The following is a 21,709-nucleotide window of genomic DNA, read 5'->3' as shown; positions in this document are numbered from 1 at the left end:
GCGTATACCTGACACAGAAACCTCTCCTGCCAATTTGAAGTCCAACTTTCAAAGCACTGAAGCAGCAGAGCAAGACTTTCTATCATTGACGGCAGCACATTTCCCCTAGCCTGTTTAGTGAAATTAGCTGGTGGTTTTGGCTGACATTTTCATAAAACTAAAAATTCAATAAAAATCAAGCCAAGGAACACTGTAACTGGAAAATGTAATCTGGAATAGCTAAAGTTTTATATTGCTGTATGTGAAATCAGGATCTAATCATGAGAAATGTCAAATGTGCATAATCATAGGTGAAACTGCAATCCCTGATGATATGAGTAACAGCTTTAAAAAGCCTGAAATATGTTCTAAATAGTTTAGGATAAATTATGAATGGAGCTACATCTCTGGGAATCATCTGATTCTTACATTCAACTAATGGCTGAATTCAGCCCTTTGTGTATAGCAGAACTACCTTTTCAAACTTGCTGCAGGCAGACACTATAAATTCTCAGCTTTCTAAGGCCAGACATGACCACTGTAATTGCAGAATCTGACCTTCTCTGCAAGAGAGACTGCAACATTTTGCATACTAATTCTTTTATTTCACCTAAACCTCACAGTTGAACAAGAAAGTAGCCGTTAGTGTATCTAAACCCAGCTATCAGTATGCATGGGTTCGGGGGGGGGCTGTTTCCTGGGCAGTATTCAAGAGAAGAGGTTGAGCCTAATGGCCGTAATGACACAACTGTATCTTAATGGGAACACACCACTAGCAAAACATTCCAATTAACAGGGGATGTGTTGAGCTGAAATAAATGGTTTTAAGTGATGATCAGCCTGGTGTGAAATTATAAACTCCATTGTTAGTATCAAAATGACTAATTACAGCTCTGATGCAGAATAGCACTCGAATTTTTAAATCTGTGGAACTAAACCGAAAATGCTTTCAGCCTTTTGCAAGACCTCCAGGGAAAAATGAAGAGCATGCAATTTTTAGCTTGCATTTTTATTTAATTGGTGCATTATTTCAGTACAGAGTATTATATAGTATTTCTTTCCTCTTTCTCCAGTCTTTTTTAAATTGAGTTTCCACTGGATGTCCTAATTAGGAGACCCACACTGTATACCCTCAAAAGAATTAAGGATTTCACTTCAGCTAAGTGGCACTTTTGACTGTGGAAAAAAAAAAGCACAATTTAATGGGACAAAGCAAAACAGGGCAGCCAGGCTATTCAGGGAAAACTGAGAAATAGGCACAAGTTTTATGTAAAGATTTGTAATTCATTTAGGTGGTGCTCTTTTCTTTACAACTTTTCTAACGCTTTACAATACTAAATTCTCTTAATTTAATTTGTACTTCTATGTAAAGTAATCCACTCACATTTTTTTTTTCCTTTTGCCCTACAGCTTTCATATTGAGCAAACAAATGTTAAAAGCAGTTAAAAGCAGGCTTGAATCTGCTCTCTCCATTGATGGGTTTTAAAATTAAAGCTCTTTGAAACTTTCATGCCCGTCAGGGCAGCCCAGGAGCATTAAATCACAACTGTCTGGTGCCACATGCTGACAGACCAAGTCTTGAAAAAGGGATGGCAATTTTTCCACTCTTACTTAGAGTGCCCAACCAATGCTGAATGGAGGAAAATAAATCAGATTTTTCTTTTTAGTGAAGTATATGAAATAGTAAAGCCTGAAGATGCCTTGGAGTTCCTGTTCTGTTTTATTTATCATCTCTCACAATTGCCCTGAAAACAGGAAACACCCCTTAATAAATTACAATCTCTTTTTTTTTGTGACAGCTTCTAGGTGAAGTAGAAAAGATGTGATGTTTCTGTAATTGTGCACTACCCAGAAAGTGGATTGTTCACTGAGTTTTGATATCCTGCAGAAGATAAGAATTCAAAGAATAGATTAAATGAAGTTAATAGAACAGGCTATGTAGGCATACTATTTACTCATGGTTTACAACATACTTTAAATAATGTAATCAAATGTACATAAATTGGCACTTATGTACTATAATGATGGGCATATCAGACATGTTTCATAAAGATCACAAGCTTATCAAAATCCTAAAAGCTGATTTTCCTGAAACCTGTCCCCTTAATTATTAAAAACAAAATCTTAAATTCATAGGTATTTATTACTTCCTTGTACTTTTATAAAAAGCACATTAGATTAGATAACTTCATATTTGGATATTCTAGGTTTCAAAGTTTTGGTGAAGGATAAAATTGTATATAAGAAATATTTTAAGTAAATATACTTCATTCAGTTCTTTATATAAAATTCTTTAGCTCTCAACTGTCTTAAAAAAATCTTCATATTTTCACACTTGTAGTAAAATGATTTATGGAGATAAGCATCTTAATAACAGAATTCCAGAAAAATTTAATTTGGAAGAGACCTCGGGAGGTTATGTAGTCCAGCCCCCTGCACTATGAGGCCAGGTTGTTCAGAGAGTAACTACTCTGAATATCTTCAAGGGTGGAAACCTACAGCCTCTTTAGGCAACCTCTTCAGGCAACCTCTTCCAGCATTTGAACATCTTCAAGGTGACAACAGCCACCTTAGTTGTGAGAGCGCATGGTCAGCTTGTTGTCCACCAGGGTCTGTGGGGTCTTTTCTGCAATCATCGGGGTGAACAGCTGTTTTACCAAGTATAGTGTTCCCTTAAAGAAAATCACCAAGTTGTGCTATTATATTAGATGCACTGCTTTCACTGTGACTTCTTTCATTCGCATTTGATTTTAATGCCATTGGTTCGACCCTGAGTCTTAAAAGCATTTTGATGTACAAATTTCATTTGTACCTAAGATATTTCTGAAAGTATACCTGTAGAAAACTCTGCAAAATGAAATAAACCAGACTTCTATTTACTTTGAAAAGCACCCAGCAGCTAATGTCATGCAGTGGAGACATACCGCAGCACATGTTTAGTAATGGGAATGTACAGCCTTAAAGGTCTGGACAAACCCAGCAGGAACTACTGAAATCTCCTTTTTTCAGACATGCCCTTTCAAAATGGCATTCAGCTGCAAGACAATAATTTTAGAAGTCTGAATTGCAAATGTTTATCCAGTAAGTTTTCAGTTCAGTCACGTGTCAATGGACTGTGGAAGGGCAATTTACCTCTGTTATGTCAAACCTAAGCATCTTTGAGTCACTGTTTTTGCTGTCATTGCTAATCATGTATATGTTGTTTGAGTAATGGTTTGATATCAATTAAACCTGTACTACTCTGACAACAAAATAATAATTAATCAATATCTTGAGCTTCCAGATTATTGTCGGTACAAGCATGTGTTACCAGCACATAGTATCTGTGACAGGAGGGACCTTCTTAACTTTACTGGATTCTGATGACTCTCATTCAAAGCCCACCGACTCAGTAGAAACACTAATACAGCCTTCAGTGGGTTTTCAATTAAAGGCATTTGATCTTAGGGAAATTGAATAATCTGTAAAATAAGGTTCATAATGTTTCTCTCATGTAAAAGTAATTGAAATTCATAGAGGGAAAGTACAAAGTATGAACAATTACTGTTTAATCTCTATTAAGAAAACTGGTTTTATCAATTTTGATCTAATTACTTAAATGAGTAATTTAAGGCGTTTTAAGGCCTCATGTATTTGATGTTTCATTTGTTTCTTTCAGTTGAAACAAGATGGTTACTATGGAAACAAAGACCTTGCAAGATCTGAGTTGCTGTTAGCTTTGGGAACAAACACATTATTATGAAAACAAAAAAAACCCCTGAGATATTGAACTATAAAGTAGAATATGATCCTTATTGATTAACAAATCCTGGGTAAAAGCTAGTTTTATACTGTAAGTGTTTGGAATAGGAACCACTCTGGCAGAAACAAGTGAAAAAATGAAAGTTAATGGAGCTGTCATTTCAATATTCAATAATATTATCTAGAATATGCAATTTCCCAGATGTAATTCCCATATCCTGCATGAACTGTTACAACAAAGTGAAAGGCTTACCGACGCCAACGTGCTTTTCCTGTCACAGTGTAACTGTAAAATGTATACACTTCTAGAAACAGCAGAGCAACTGGGAAAATAGCGCTGCTCTTGCCATCAGTTATGCAGGCAATAAATGGCATAGTCTTCCTGGCACCTCCTTAGCTATTTACACAATTATTTTCTTGGCCATCTCACACACTTGCGTGTTTATGCAAAGGGCAAACAGACGTGCGTGCAGAAAGGAGGAATCGAAGCCCCTCGCTCTGGGAGAGCCGGATGACCTAAGGGTTGACCAGTGTTGCCAGACTTTGCTTTCCAGTCTCCTGGAGATTTGGGAAAAAGTGGAGCAGGCCAGTAAGAATTAGAAAGATGTCAATTCTCTCCCATACAAAGCTCATTTTTGACTGTTAGTGACTCTATAGTGTTCTAAATCAAGAAAGAGTTACATGATTGAAATGAGATCAAACTAGGCAAATTAGTTCAAAATACAGGCATGAAGCCCAGTGAGCTAGAATAAGAGCCCAAGCTAATCCATAGGAAGATTTCGTTGTAGTATTTGCTAAAACACACTCATATGTGTCCACACACCTGCACATGCACACACGCACGGAGCCACACTTAAAAGAATGATTCAATTATAGAAGCATCTCTTTAACTTATCAATGTACTTAATAAATCATCACTCATAGAACACCCTAGTTTGGAAGGGACATTGAAAGATGATCTGTTCCAACTTTTCATGGGAAAGGAAGCCTAGATGACATTATCTAGACTATTTGTACCAATGCACCTTGAAAACCTCCAGTGATGAGGACTCTACCACATCCCTGGGGAGGTTGTTACAGTGAATGATTTGTAAAAAATTTCCTGCATCAATATGAAACCTCTTCCTGTGCAACTTGTGCCCATTGCCCCTTGTCTTCTCCATGTGGTACCTTGTGAAGAGAGAGCCTCCATGCTCTTTGCAGCTCCTTTATAAGCACAGGAATACTGTGATGAGGTCCTCCCTGAGCCTTCTGTTGTCCAGGGAGAAAAGGTCTAACTCCTTCAGTCAAATCTAACTCTTTCAGTCAAGGGAAAGAATAAAGGAAATTAAAGAGCTATGTTTTCATGGGTTGTTTTAAATACTGCTGAGTATGCAAAATTGGGTTCAGCCCTTTATCAGTGTCATGTGACCTCAAAATGCTATTGTTAATCTTGCACAGAAGTACTGGAGGACACTCTGTGTTCCCCCTCCACACCTTTGGCACCATATTACAGAATGCATATGAGTACCTATGTAAATGCATGCTTGTTTGTGTATGTTTTATACGACTAAAGAGAAGGTGTTTGTCACAAAGTAGGTAGTCCTGACTCAGAAACAATAGATTGAATGTAGAAAATACAAACCTAAATTAAAGTACTGGGTGAATTAAGTCCATGTCTTTTCTCTGAAGAAAACTTTGTCTAAGATGAAAATCAAAATTAGTTAATTAAAGGCCCCAAAGAAATACTTCCATGGGCTGTAGAGTTTCTGTCTTCCTAAAGTGCCATGAAAATCGCATACATCGCCATACAATCGCATACAATCAGCATTGGTTCATGTTTTCAGTGGAAAAAGTTTACCAGCCTTGATAGTAGGAAGAACTTCAAAGGCTGTGATAAAACAAATGAATAATTTGCCTGGAGGAAGTCTGTATAAATTGGTCATGTTATCTAAATGTGTCAAATGAAATCTTAAGAACTCCCTCTGTCTTTCTCCAGGAATAATTGGATTTGCATATCTCTCTAAATTGCTAGTCTTTTCCCTAAAATGTAGTCAGATAAAATTTTTATTGCCTGAATGCCTATCATGATAAATGATTACAGAAAAGTAGCCAAAGTTATATGGGAAGGATCAGGCAGGCTGATTTCATATTTTCCTACTGTTAGCCTACCTGATGTGAAGATGATTAGCAGGCCATGAAAGACTAGCTCAATTCTGCATCCCTAATTTAGGTATGATGGATGGGATAAGATGAAAGGGTCTAAGATTCTTTGTAAATCATTCAAAGGTAAGTTAGAAAGCTTCATTACTCACACATGAGTTCCTCTAGAGGACCATCATTTCTGCATTTGGTATTCTGGAAGAAGAAGAGGTAACTGGAAAATGGAACTTTAAAATGGTTTTAATTTTTCTCTATTTTCTAAGGTTTTAAAGAAGGGTTGGGTTATACTTATCTCTTGCTGTTCTTCTAGAAAAGGGATTGTGGATTCATATGTTTTGTTCTCTATTATTCATGAGTATTTTGTTCTTAATTGGGCATTTATGAAATTCTGAGATATACATGCATTTTAAAATTGCTTTGTTTTTCTATGCATTAAATGCTCTCTTTTCTGATGCCATATTTACCTAATTTACTAAAGCAAATTTGGATGTTTCATGTTAAGGCCAAAGACAAAGCATCTTGCCCTTATTTTATAAGTAAAATGTTCAAAATCTCTTCCTATTAGAACATGTGGATCTTTTAATTGTCTCAGTTCTCATATGAAGAGAACACATAGATCTTTCTTCAGTGTTCTGCCTTTCAGTCGAGAACCTGAAATATCAAGAAAACAGGGAAAGTTCCAACTCTGAAGCTGCACTACAAAATAATGCATTAGAAATTGAAACAGTGATAGATAAGTCTGTGCTTGTGCAGTGCGAGTTTGAAATCTTACAGGCGCATGTATTTGGACTTCTATTTATGCTTTTTTATCTATAAATGTCCTTTGATTTCATATGTTGTGATCTATCATCTTGCCAAACCAGAGCAGAATTTTTGTTTTTTAATGGTATGTTTTAAATGTCTTGAGAGACCAGAGTTCTGTGGTGCTTGTAGGAACGTCTTGTTACAATCGACTAATTCTTACTGACACAAGTTTTACCCCAGATATACTTTTAAGCTCTGTGTAACTGAAGCAACAAATGGAAAATAATGGAATATAATGACGGGACCTCAAGTATTGATGAAGTAGAATTGGCTTGAGTTACATTTATGATTTGGCATGCTACAAGTGATTTATCATAAGACCATACTAAAAATAAGCTACAAAAGAACTTGCAAACATACTCTATTGAGCTAAAATTCACTACTTTGAAATATCTCATGCAATTCTTCATATTAGTATGAACAATGTGAATATGTGAATCTGAAAACAATTGATTAGTTTGTACTAATTGATTAATTCGTATTAGTAAAATGAAACACATCTGTGATTATCTGCAATGCTGAAATAAGTGAAATACATAAGTCTGCTGTGGCCTCCAAATGGGATATTTGCTTTTGGCTTGTTGGCTTTTTTAACCATTCCCTATATATTGTCAAGGGCTGTTAAATAATAGTCTGTCCTTGAGTTATTGGCCCCTCAAATGATAGTTGGATTAACATTGAATTGATTATTGCATTTTAATCTGTGTGAATATACACTCCAATAGGGACTGAAAAATAATCTCTTAGCAGCGGAAGGAAAACAGTTGCTTCTTTGGATGTTCCCCTGGCTGTAGCATGTGTCTCACCCCCTGAGCATTTTCTTGAGCATCCAAGTTACTTTCAGACCTTCTGCCCAGAAACCCATGTCACTGTGCACTGCCGGCAAAGCAAGAGCCAGCAACTGGGTTCAACTCAGGTTCATGAAATCTAGAAGTAGGTGAGAGGCGTGTTGTAGCAACAGCTGGGCAGGTCACAGCATCACCAAAGGAAAAGAAGCAAAATATGTACATGTTTTGGAGGAGAGGGTGGTGAGGGAGATCAGGATGTCTGGGAATGGAGTTGGATCCGCTGCTGAGGTAAGGGGAGGAAAAGCTTGTAGTGTTGTACATTAAATAAGAGAGGATGATACTTCTGTCTTCTGTTTCCTTGGTATGTTTTTCTTCCATTTGTCAACTGCAAGTACAAAGCAAAATTGAAGTGCTATTTTTGTTGTGGTTAGTTTTCCAGTGCATCAGTATTTAAATTACACTCAGACTTGACAAAGGCTCCTGTTTGTTTGGGTTGCTGTTTTTTTTTCTGTTGGCTTGGTTTTATTTTTGTCTTTTTGGGGTTTGGTTGTTTTTGAGGTTTTTTTTCTGGTTGGTGAATTTGAAATTTGGAGTTGTTCTCTGATGAAGTACAAGCAATAAGGGTTAGACAGGTCAGAACAGAAACTTCACCTGGGTATGACAAACATATGAAACAAAATCTGACTCCAAATCATGATCTGTATTTTGCAATTTATACTCACTATTTATTTTAAACTCGGCTCACCATCATGACATTGTCTTAGTAAGTCACTAAGAATGTAATCATACTAAGATTATTTAACATTATTACCTGGTTTTATCCATAGCAACCTGTAAAATCAAAAATTTAAATATAATAACAACTCTGTAGCTGAAATTTGAGTCAAGGATGATTATTTTCCTAACTCCTCAATTCAAGATCTGGTGCTTGGTCAAAAGCTTTGTACAAAAAAATACTCATTAATTACATTATCAGGCCAGATTGACAATTATTTTAGATTAAGTTTTCTTTTCAAAAAAGTACTTGAACCTGGGTCTAAGCTTTAAAAGTCCAAGTAACTCGAGTTCACCATACCAAACTTCTTTCAGAGCATTTACTCAATATAGTAGAGGGTTTTAGTTTACTGAATAGGAAATGGAGCAAATGAAGAGAAGAAAACACAGCAAGATTTACACTTCTGTCTAGATCAACCTCTAACATGTGGGCAGCAAGGCAATGAGCATGTGCCAGAATGAGCACTAAACTGTATAAATGCCAACTTTTTTATTGCAAGTAACCTCTTGCAGCTGGAGCCTGTTCACTGGAAGGAAAAGGCAAAGTTACCAATGACTTCAGTGGTGCAAAACCAGAGCGCTCCAGAGTGGAAGAATTAGGTCATGGTGTACTTCTTGGCAAAATCCTGGAGGGTTTATAAACACAAAAAAATTACCATAAAACATAAGTGGTGCTTTGTTGAGTATGATTCACCCTAAGTCAGAATTGGGTCTTTCTGGTTGACTGGTTGGTTGACACTTGCCTCATCCACCATGCTGTTGGACAGTTGGATTGGTGTTTTCCAGAAGAGGTCCTGTGCTCTTGCTTCACTTGGGCTTACCGATGGTACCTGTATGATGCCTAAAATGCTGCCAGAGCAATGGCTGGGAATACACTCTGTTCACAGTTGCACCTGCTTCCTCTCCATAGAGGAAGTGCACAGAAAGTCACTTCCATTTCTTGAATAAATTCCTGCTAGTTGTCTAATCCAACTGCAAGGTGTTGCACCAGAAACAGACAAAACCAGTGTTTGCCCTTGGCATCCCAGTCTTTCCAGCCATGCCAGGAGATGAGCTCCCAGCATCAATCTCTGGATGAACAATTATTATCCTTAGGAGGGCAATCTATAGAGATCCTTCAAAGTGCTGTTTGCCATACTGAGAAACATAAATGCAGGTGGGTGCAGCTGCCTGAAAAGGCAGCTTTGTTACAGGCCAGCAGAAAGAGCTGAATTAGGTCTGTGACAGCTCCACAGGTCTACTACCTAACACAGACCAAATCATCATGTTGACCTTCTGTACTCCTCACCTATCTGGCCATCTTTTCTAACCTGCCAGTTTTGCATAATTCTGCATTGCTTTTATATATACCTGGTTAGATAAAATGGAATTTTTCAACCACAAAATGCAGTAATAAGTACTGACTGATTAAAACCAGATTTTTTTTCCATAATATAACCTCTTAAATAAAATAAAAACTTTCAGAAATGTTTAGGCAGACATCTGCAGAAGCCAGGACTTTAATAACACTGCATAAATTGTAGTTCTTTAGATGAGCTTTTTGCTTTCTCTTCGTATAAATGTCTGTCATTAGTTATGTGCAAAACCCAGAACTTCACTTTTTGGAATGAATACTTCCCAGATCTTGCTTGCGCAAGATTAGATTAAGCATCTCATGAGCAAGAGCTCTTGTTGAACTTCTGGTTTCAAGTACGTTCCATGTCCTGGGAGGCTGGAAGTGGATGCAGCCAGGATGCTGCAGGACAGCTGTGCAACAGTTCAAGTTCTCCTTAACCCCCTTCATTGCACTGGATTAGCCCATAGGGAAAAGAATGAGCTTACTAACTCTCTAGCTTTCCACTATAAGTCTTTAAAATGCAGGGTGTCTGGTATTTGCTGTGCTCTATTAACGCTTCCGCTTCCAACTTGACTACTGCACTGAAGCCAAAAAAATAAGACAAATATACTAGGGCCTCAAATATATCTATAGTTTTGCAAACCCTTATTAACTCGCATATCAGTCCAAGACTGATCTAGTTTTTTAATTTAGTCAAATACTAATCTAGTCTTTCTTGGTCCTTAATGCCTGATTATTATTCTAGTCCTTCTTTGATTAATGACTCATTAGAAATAGGGCTGAAACAACTCCCCAGATTCTAGCCAAGCTAACATTTGGGTATCTTTTAATAGTTTAATTGAAATGGGAATCTCTAAAAAAATTGCTTGTTCTTTATAGTCAGTTTTGTCACTGTCTAAACTGGGACAAAGATTTTATGTGGTCAGAATCTGAAACGCTTGGATTTCTTTTAATTTTCATGATGTCCCATTTTAAATAAGGGCTAATAAAAATTAACAACATTTGCTATAAAATATGGAAACAGGCACAGCTTACTTGACATCATTTAAGTCATAGTGGCTTCAAATGCAGCTATTTTTAATGCACTTTTAATAAAAAAAATCCTGGACAATTAATTAACAGTGCTGTATCTCATGGGTCTTTCCTTGTGATGTACTGTAATCACTTGAGGTAAGAATCTTAGTCTCCAGGAGTGTATCAACAGCATCGCCACTATTTCTTTTCACATAGAAATGCGGAGTGTAGTTGTCAAGCTCTGCGCGTTTGAGACGTGAGGTCAATCATTCCTATTAACCGCAAATGTTACCATTCCCTGGCTGGAGAAATACAGGGTTGAGCATGTGCATCCTACGGAAGAGTAGTCATCTGTTTCAGGACAAGTACATAGAATAAAAATTAGCTTAAGTTTTTCCATGTGCACCTGGCATGTCCATTTAAATAAAGAACACCAAAGGAAACATTAAACTTGCATACACCCAAAACCTGGATCAAACCTGTGCTTGATATCCTGGCAGTTCTTCTGGAATTGATTGGCAAATTTTTTTAATAGGTTAGACACAAGTCCTGGAGGCAACAGGCCTAGTTCATAGGGTATGTCGCCACGACGAGGTGGAAATGTAACTGTAGCACATGCGAGCATAACTTCTTCAAGTTAGGAGGAAAAACAGTTGCAGTGAAGATGTGGCTGCATGGACTTTGTTAGCGACAGGGTGTATATTTATGGTCCCTGGCCAGCCTGCAGGTACTAAAGACTGATCTGCCATGTCAACACCACTCCAGTTGCCCTGCTGGCTTGAGTAAGTTAGGATACAATCACACATCTGCTTTGTGGTGTTTTATTCCTCATCACTGTTTCACTGCAGTGTAACTGTGTGGCTTTTGCTTACATGCTTTAACCAACCAAATCCGAAAATACATAACCTTTGTTTCAGTTTGACCTTTTGTAAAGAGACGATGGGGGAGTGGCTGTGGCTCTTATGAAACCTCTGTGATTACTGAAATTCATTTCCACTATGCGGAGCTCTGATAAACCCAGAAGGCTCTCCAAAGTTGTTTTCTTCTTTAAAGCAGGAGGTAGCCTCAAAATATGCCTTACCGTGGTCAGTTGTACACCAGGAGCAAAGGAAGCTCAAGCTGCTGTCAACATTTGCTGCGAAAGTCTTTGTTCATGATGGATTTCATGTAAACAGTGAGCAAGGCTGTTGTGACAAAGTACTGTCCCGCGGTGTGTGAGTCGTAGCACGTGCTGCACTTTCAGACAATCAGTTCTCAAAGCCTTCCAGTAAGCACAGAGTGGAAAATACAAATATGTATTTATATTTAGCAATAGCAGGAAAAAGAATAATTTTAACAAGAAAAAAGACAGTGGCTTTAGTTCAAATGGAATCTAAAATCTCATTGTAGCTGACAACTGTATGTTTCATCTTGTGGCCGTTTGAATAGACATTCTTTTATGGAGCAGAAGAATGCCACTGAGATGAAGATCTTGGGGACATTGCTGTTTTCTCTACTGTGACGTAAGGCAGGAGCACACAACTCAGCATTTTTCTTCTTCAGAAGCTTACATTAATTTATTTTGACAGCATTTCTAACCTATATAGTAGCTTAGGACTATCTGTTTGTGCTACCTTCCTATTTCAGACAAGCGATGCTTTGCGTGAGACTGTTAATTTGGCAAAGGGCATGGGTTCACATTTGGTTTTCATAGACTGATAGATTTAAAGGCCAGAAGAGACCATTACGATCATCTAGCCTGACCTCCAACTTCAATCAGGGCACCAGCCTCACGCAATCGTTACTGCAACAAGATCATGAATTCAGTGTGAGCTAGACAGCAGCTTATAGAAGGCATGCACTCCTGAGTTGCTTTCCTCTAATTTTTAGCATTAATTTTTCCAACTGCAGACCCCAGTCCCTGGATCATATCATTTTATAGGCATGCAGAGTCAAAATGAAACATCATCCTCAGCTGTCCTTTTCAATTACATGTCTGTGATTTCATCTACTTGGATTTATCCCAAGACTATAGGAATATTTATGTTGCATAGTTGTCAGACCATGCTAAATGGACAGTAAGCATTCTTTTCACTCTATACTGGATGTTGTAAAAACAGTTGCAAAGCACGCATGGAATGTCAAGATCTTGGACTAGGTCTGCATTGGGAAGTCAGGACTGGCTTTTGGTTTTTGAGAGCAGTTTTCGTCCACTGAGTTAACGTGTCTGAAGCCTATTCATAGAGGAAACACACAAAAACTATTGCCCTTATTTTTAAAACCAACCCCTGCATTTCTAAGATCAATTTTTAATAGATAACAACTAAAATTGGAAAGTGGCAAAAAGGATAAAGACAGGCAGGGGCAAATGTTTAAGAAATGATGATTTTCCTGGAACATTTCCAAAAATACAGTTGTAATTTGGTTCACCTAAGAGCACAGCAGTAGAAGATTAGGTGGGATGAAGGAAGATACTTTGAATAAGCTTATTATGCCACTCATTTTCACATGTATTTATCATAATGTGAAAGCACACTTGTTCCAGACTTAAAACCTGGCTGCATTTCACTATCCCAGGAATTCTGGTCTACAGCACTGAATCAATTTTTCAAGATGGCCAGAGCTCCAAATCTGGTATTGAAGTTTCACACAACCTTGGAACTTTTAGGTGTGGATGTGAAATGAGTTTGCAACACTTTGGAAAGTTTTTGAGCAAATTTCTGCTTCTGAAATTTAAACATCTTTCAGGCCAATTCCAGCTTCCCCTATACAGAGTAAAGAAAGGGTGAACTCTACTTCTGGTACATGTTATCATGTGGTAGTCAAAGTCCTGTCACGGTCCACATGAGAATCAAATGGGGGCAAGAACTAGAGGAAGATACTGCCAAAAGAAAATCCAGGTAAACATACTGCAAGAATTGATCAAATTTGGATGACCTTTAAAACTTTGAAGTCAGGCCAGTTTTAAGATCTGCCCTTTAGTACTTGCCCTCATGAAACTGGAAAGAATGACATTCATTTCAGAAAGCAGCTGCCAGGTTCTTGGTATTTAGTAAAGAATTAATTTAAACTGATGTTCTTCAACAGAAGTTTAATAAAATTCTGGTACATCTTGACTTAAAAAGATACCAATCTCTTGCATACCAAACTGCAAGGCAACAGAATTCCAGGTTTTCTAGCTTGAAAATGACACAATTGAGTAAGGCAATTCACTTGTTTAGTAGTTATCCTTCATTGTCACAATTGGGAAATGCGGAGGACACCAAGAGATCTGTGCGAAACCATAATAAAATATATGGTTTATGTTTGTATTCACTGGATAGAGAACTTATTCTAAAATTTTGTTCTTTATCCAGGATTTGAAAATATCCTGAATACAATAATCTGTATATAATCTATGGGTAAACAAATTTCTGTTTCAGAGAACTTCTGTTTCTGATTTCAGAGAAAAATACGTACTCTTCACATATTAATAGCCGTAGTTCGAGACACTCTTAGGTTATTGAAAATCACTGCCGTGTTCCATAACAGCTTTGAGAACATTTTTTTTCGTCGTATATGTACATCCTGATGTTACTGTTTATTGTGTCCAATAGTACGTTTGAAATTAGGCAATCCCAATCAAGAATATACATTTTTCATTTTAAATGTTTTGTTATAAAATATCAGAACATGTACAAAATGAATATATAAGCAATAAGAAGGTGTATAAATATAATTTCAAGAGTATTTGCACATTTGGATCCCCTTAACAAACTGTTTTTTAAAGACAAAGGTCATCTGATACTGTAACTATATACGGTATTTTGACTTTGCATATGAGTCTCAGCTCTACAAAGGGACATCTAACAGCACAGCAAACATGCCTTTGCAATTAAATGATCATTCACAGTAGAGCTTATGGAAATATAAGATACAGCTCAAACCGTTCGGAAAAAAATGCCCGTTCCTGTTACTCTTTGTTTTAATGGACTATAAAATAAATGCAGTGTAGAAGGTATTTTTTCAGCCAGAGCTTGTGATACATGATATGCGTGGCTGTGCTGGGAAGAAAATGCCAAAATTATGTACTTCAAACACCCATCACGCCTCTCGGAAGGGTTATATATGTAAAGCCATCAAAATCCTGTGATATCTTTAATGGAACAGAACTGACTGCTCCTTCGGTGTTTACAGCATCAGCCCTGGTAAATGCCAAAGTGTGTACGGTTCAGCAATGAGATGCTGCCAGCTTCATTCGTTTGTAGCAATATGCAAGAAGGAGTAAGGAGACCGCACGGCTGCAGAAAGGGAGGGCAAAGAACAAAGTGTTTTAAACCAGCATGGAATAGGCAGGGAGGAGCAGTGCCAGAAAACAGAAGCGAGCACACACACACACACACACACACACATTAAATGTATGCACAGAGGTAGTAAGGGCGGAGGGGGAAAAAAGGACGAGAAAAGTCAGGTGAGTTAATGGTAGCTGAAGGGACTTAAACCACAGAATAGATACATCAGGGGGAAAAGTAGTCGTGTGAAGAGAAGAAGCCCATTAATAAAAGATGAGGAGGGGTGAAATTAATCAGAGCTCTGCAGAGACACTACAGCCCTTGTGAGGAGAGAAGCATGGGGGCTAGATGTGGTATTCTTCTTCAGTGCTTCCCAGACACTGGGGACTGCTCGGAGGACAAAACGCAATTAGAAGGCAGGGACTGTCAGCCTGTCAGGAACACTAAGCAAGGGACTCGTGTCACGCACTCACATAGGTGAATAACTGTGAGGAACAGTTTGTCACGCCAACAGTACCCAGGATTTTTTAAATGAAATGTAAACCCCTGAAGTTACTGAAATAAATGAGTGCTACCCAGAGTGTTTCCTTTTTAATGGCTTGCTTCTTTTTTTTTAATTCTTTTTTTTATATATATATACTGAAGTTATATTTACAGGTTGCTTTTATCTCTGTGGAAACTGCATTTCATGCAAAACCAGGACTTTACATGCCCATGTGCTTCCAGAAGATGGAATTTCATGTACAACAGCAGCTATCATGGGACATATAGTAAAAAGCAAGAAGTTGGTAGTTGCAGGTTCCACGGTGCTCCACGGTGCACCTCAGTGTCCTGCTCCTGAAGCAGCCAGACAAGGGAGCAGGTTGCAGCCATCTCCTTCCTGGGGATATGGACAGAAGAAGGGAGGTTGAAACATTTGTTTCTTGACCTCAGTCTCACATGCAACTGTACAGGGCCAGGATGCAACCTCAGATCTGGAAGCTGGAAAGCACTCCCAGCTCCCACAGTTGCAGATATTTATTGCAGCCATAATCAGTTGATAAACACAGACACAAGCCTCAAGTTTTCTCTTAAAAACAGTTAGTGAAGACACTGTCTGTGGGTAGATATTTCATTCTTAGGCATAGAAAGGATGTTTTTCTTTAGAATTATTTATTAAAAAATATAACTCTACTGAACTAGGGATTTAAATCAATTAGATCAATCCCCACCCACCAACCTCCACACTGTGAATCCCAAGAAGAAATTGCTGACCCGTCTACTGGGTCCTTATGAATACAGTCCCAAAGGGGCACATACTCGGAGACCTCAGTTAGCAGCAGGCTTTTAAATTCAGATGTTAGACTGAGAGCAAAGAACGAGTCAAAAGGTGTTCTCAGCCAAAATATATCACTTTTTTGGTGAAATGTTTTTACATTTCCTGCTCTTCTCCTTACTCCCTTTTTCCTCCCTGACTAAAACTAAGTGCTTAATCTAGGTTTTAGTAGGTCCTTAGAAACTCTGTTTTCTAGAACTTGCTCTTATCCTGAACTTCTCTGCTCTGTTATCTTGCCATACGTGATGCATATACAAAACATCTAATGGAGTATGTGAAAATGAAAGTCTCATATTTATACCTGTGTAATTAAAAAATTCAGATCCGAAATTATATCCATTTTTCAACTGTTCACCTAAATGTTAAATTCTTAAAAATGCTAATGTGTTGTGTTTTTTCTTTTTGACAGCAAAATTTGGAAAGTAACCTCACCAACCTTATTAAGAGGAATACTGAACTGGAAACTCTTTTGGCAAAACTCATTCAGACCTGTCAACATGTAGAAGTGAGTACCCCACCTCCATTTGAAATACTTTAATTACATTCACTTTTACTATTCAAGAACAAAAGTTTAAGCACACAAGAAAAAAAAAGCCAACAAACACAGAACTAAATTAAAGTAGTAGTAAACTGATTTGGAGCTTTTTCACTGATAAAAGGTATTCTCAATACATATGACCTCCTCTACATTTCTTCCTATGCCCTTTTAATTATATGTTTGTATGGCCCCCACCACAGCTATACTTGAGCACATCACTCGCCCTCTGTAACATGTTTATCTTTCTGGCTTCTTTGTGAGGTAGAGTAATATTTACAGGTGGAAAACTAAGGCAAAGAAATAGTAATGGCAGATCCACAGTGATATTTAGGTTTCTATCAGCTACTGATTTTTTTTTTAATCAGAATTAAGTATCAATACATATGTGGACTCAAAGGTCATACCTGAACTATATTTATCTTCAGAAGAAGAAAGATGCTCACAGGCTTTTGAGTTGCCTCAGTTACATATTCCACTTCGAACATCACAGAAAATCTTCATCAGGGAGGGACCTGAATCCAGGTTTTCCCCAAATCTGGGGGATTTTTTTAGATGGCCCTGTGGGGGCTGCCGCTCTACATGCAAATTAAAATAATCACAGACTAATTCGGTCGTGGAAGCTGGCACAGGAGGAGATCAGAGTCCAAAATAAACTGGGTTTTAGCAAAACTTTTCTTTTTACTTTTTTGCCACAGTATAAGAACTTTTCAGTTCCTTATAGTACATTCAGATCAACAAAGCCAAAACCACTGTAAACAAAAAGCTTCTATATTATACAAAACTTGCAAAAGACAACATGAGTTTATGCTTTCTGCCAGTAAATATTATACAAACAACCCCATGGCATCAAAGTTTTATCAGCAGTGCTTTCCTTGCTGCCATCCTTAGCCATGAGTGCCAGGGTGATACACCAGACACAAAACATTTTCAACCCTCTTCCAGGTAAATTGTGGATGAGAAACAATGGAAGTCTAGGAAAGGCTCAATATTGTGAGGTGCACGTGCTTGTTGACAGATTTATTGGATTCACTGAGATACGGCAGTTTCATACTTGCAGTGCTCTCAGTTTTCACAAGTTCCAAGTTCATTTTAAGATAGCATGGGAAAGTTAATGGTGTAGGAATCAGAGGAGCTGGCACAACATAAGTACTGCTGATTTAGAGTGAAACAAGCCTCAGACCTCAATCACAGAGAAAAGGTATTGTTGGTTGAACAGCTAATTACTTGTAAGATTAGCAAGGAAAACTTATTTTCCCTGTGAAAAATGGTTGGGTTTTCATTTGCATGACAGTGTTGTCTGTTGACAGGCTTCTGCATAGGACCATTTCACGTCTGACTGCCTTGAAGTTCCTTCAGCAGCCTCATTTATTCAAAGAAGGGCACACTGTATGTTCCTAGCAGAGAGGCAGCATTAAATAATAATAAACTTGTGTAGAAAAGGTATTCCACTTTGAGTATGGTTGTCTGTATATGTGAAAGGAAGCCAGGTTTCTTCATCAGTGCTATTTAGGGAGCAGCCCTGGGGAATTTGAGTGAGGATGGTAGCCTTAACCCAGAGCTGAAGCATGGATATAATTTAAGAGAAAGTTAGCTGTGACATACACTGCTGTAATACGTCCACTTGCTTGCTGTGCAGAAGGGCACTCTCCTTTTAGAGAAGCCTCTTTTTCTCTCTTATGAAGTGCCATGGAAGTTTTCCCCAGGACTTCTTTTCTCTCTTTATCAGACTAAAGTTTGGTCACCTAATTAAGGCGAAGAGCAACTTTTCACATCTTGAAAATTTGGCATCTGCTTAAGTACCTTATTGACCATGGCAATGGCACATGCTTCAGGGAAAAAAAAGGAAAAAAAAAATCCACCCAAAGCAACCAAAACCAAAACAAACAAAAAATCAACCAACCAAAACGAAACCAAGACTGTTCTTCCAAAGTGATCATCTCGTCCATTTTTCTATCTGCTCCATCTCTGTGGAGACTTACTGATTTCATGGGGCTCAACAAAACCATAAAAGTCTATCCACAGTATCAGACTTGAGGAGAACAGCTTGAGTTCTTTGCATCGGCAGCAATAACATCAGGCAGAACAACTGTAGTATTAGCTCAACGACTTTAGTAGGTAATGAGAGACAGAGACAAGGCACGTTTTCTTCCTCTATATATAAAACTCGGAGCAAAACCCACAAAGCAGATGGGCCCAGGACAGCATAAGGCCTCCTCTTCATTAATGGCCTATGTCCAAGATGGCCTAGATCTGGAAAATTTAAAATCCCTCCTCCATCTCCTCTGCAATTCTGCAATATATTACCAACTCTGAGGTTTAGTATTACAAAAAATCCAACTTGTTCAACTGGTAACAGATGCGCTACTATCCCTGGAGTCCTGTTTTAGAAAATTTCTCTGTAGACATAAAGCAACAGCAAAGTTGTTAATGAATTCCTAACACGTTTTATTCATCAAATTAGTCTAATTAGCATTTAAATTAGCTAAATATTAGAAATGAGCTTCAGTCAAAACCCTGGACCTAGGCCGTGCTGGAAATCAGGCAAGTGGGGATGTGGAAGTAAACTTTAAAGCTATCTCTGTTTCTCAGAGCTCTGTGAAAACTTCAGATATGATGTGAATATCTCCAACATTAGAGAAGCTGAGACTTAGATAGATTTTTTAGAAGTCAATATGCTCTCTTTCTTTATGCTTTTTTGTGACAGAAATTCATCCCAAACCAGGAACCCAAATGAAGCATACGATATATTGTTTCTAACGTTAATGTTACAAATTTAAAATGGCAAAAAATTAGGAAAAGCTGAAGTCTCCAATGACTGTATTAGTGTTGCCATATGAACTCACTCAAAGTTTAAAACCAAACAGGCAGTTAATTTTATAGGAAATGTTTTCTTTTTCATTATTTGAAACAATATATTACAGATAATGATGTAACATATGTTTTATAGAATTTGTAAACATGTAAAAATATAGGAAATACAGTTCAAAAACTGCTGTTACATACTTTGATTTTCCTTACCTAATTTTAAATCATTTTAATAATGTTATTTTAATGTCAATTTTGATTGCTGGAGCTTTAAAACCAGTTGAAACAAAAAAGAAAAGAAGCTTTGGGTTTCACACATAATTTGAGCTTTGAAAAACAAGGAAGGAAAGGAAATTATTTGTCCTTACGTTAAAGTTACAAGTTTTTGTAAAGGGGTATATAAACTTAAAAAAAAAAAAAAAAAAGTTATGCTAATTAGCATTTACTTGTAGAAATAAACACTAACATTTTTTAAAGCCTTTGTCATGTCATTAACCAAAAAATTCAATATTAAATGAAAAATGAAAAAGGAATGTGTTTTTGGCTTCTGATATGGAGTAGAAGCTGATGTTTCTCAAAATGCACAACAAACAAGCTCTGTGTCTTTTGAATAAGTGAATCCTCGCCAGCCAAACCAAATGTTGTCACAGAGCCACTGTTTCTCATCAACCAAGCGAGCTGTTAATGACTTCCCAGCAACTAGCTTCACTGCAGATTAATTATCTATGCATACATCCTTTCCACCAGGCAATTGTAACTTCATCGATAGCGAAGGCCAAATCCCAGTCTCTCTGTGTTTTAAAACTAATCTTTATTCCCTTCTGAAAGAGAGTTCTTTTTTTGCTCACATGAGCAGGCTAGGACTGGTCGGGGGCGTTCGCTATCTGGAAGCTGGACTCCTTCCAGCCACCAGGGAGGGGAGGTCTGGGGCTGCCTTTCATCACAACAACAGAGGCATAAATCTTGCTTATTTTTAGATGGAGTTTATCAATTTATGGCAAGATTTATGCTGATGGGGGACCTGATCTTGGGAGACTCGAGAAGTCCACTTCCAGTCTTGCATTCCCGTGGGCGGTTCTGGGCATATTGGCAAGAAAACTTTTGTGTAAAAATCAAACAAACTTGTATTCTTCACTGCTTTAAGTATAGCAGAGATATTATTAAGCATTTTATAATAATAATTTTAATATCTGAATGTCTGATCTCATGCTTAATATGAAGATATAGTCTGTGCTAGTACTTAGTTTATGGTAACCTTTAATTTTAAAAATCCCATTTTCTCAAAGGGAACCACACCCTGAAAAGTGAATGCCTGAGTCTTTAACAGTCCTTTCTGTCCCGGATCTTTCTGTTTCGTTACTGCACCCTGGCACACTGGTTTTACTCTTCTTTCACATACATTCCTAAGACCCTTTTTTGTTTTACACTCATTTTTCCATCTTTCCACTCCCCCTTTCTCTGTAATCCCATCTGTCATTTCTTGGTTTGGCAGAAATGTTGAAGATTGTTAATCAGGAAAGTTTTGTTTTCTTTCCTTGGAGACAATGACAGGTCTACGACCTCGTGCCTTTGGCCAGGCTGCTTTCTGCAGAGAAGCCCTTCCCTCAGGGCAGCTCGCTGGGTTGGCTGTGGTGATCCAGCTCTGCTCCTCACTCTGCTTAGGGGGGGAAGGCGGATGTGGCTGCCTCCCCAGGGACGGCAGGCTTGGCTGCGTCAAACAATTAAGTGATTTGTAGGATAAAATATAGCTTTCTCCACAAACTGAGAAAATGGATTAGAAATGGCTACTAATCTGAAATATGTTTATTTGCCATCCTAGTTCACAGCATTCACACATCTCATAGTATCTGGACAAAACATCTTAAAAAACGTTAAAAACCATCCTGGAGAATTTTATCTTTAAATTCTGTGGCTAAATGATCATGCGGCTCTTAAAAGTCCATAAAAACATCCATGTGGGTCAGGAAAGCAGCTACTTAGTTCTGGAGCTATTATATGGAGAAAATGTTTAAAGGGAAAGGTAGTAATGTAATTATTTATGCTTTGGCATAAATTAACAGTCTAGGTACAAGCCCTTTAACTCAGCTGAGGGAAAAGAGCTGGATCTGGTCTCACTGGATGAAACAAAGCTGCAATAATTTGCTCATGACAAAAGTGCTACGCAAATTTCTCATGTGAATATCTGAAAAATTCTGTAGGAGCCTTGGCCAAATATTCTAAAA

The 21,709-nt window shown here is 37.8% G+C and overlaps 1 protein-coding gene across 4 annotated transcripts in view; it reads left to right on the top strand.

The window, feature by feature from the left end:
- Positions 1 to 21,709, top strand: part of MID1 (midline 1) — a 143,656-nt gene that overhangs the window by 79,599 nt on the left and 42,348 nt on the right. For all 4 annotated transcript variants that reach the window (XM_014960454.1, XM_014960455.1, XM_014960452.1 and 1 more), the window contains one exon: positions 16,554 to 16,649. In XM_014960454.1, coding sequence (XP_014815940.1) covers positions 16,554 to 16,649 — 96 coding nt within the window. The remainder of the gene's footprint in view (positions 1 to 16,553; positions 16,650 to 21,709) is intronic.

The sequence above is a fragment of the Calidris pugnax genome, unplaced genomic scaffold (genome assembly GCF_001431845.1).
Source record: "Calidris pugnax isolate Ruff unplaced genomic scaffold, ASM143184v1 scaffold188, whole genome shotgun sequence".
Classification (NCBI taxonomy): domain Eukaryota; kingdom Metazoa; phylum Chordata; class Aves; order Charadriiformes; family Scolopacidae; genus Calidris; species Calidris pugnax.
This window is presented reverse-complemented; position numbering and strand designations above follow the sequence as displayed.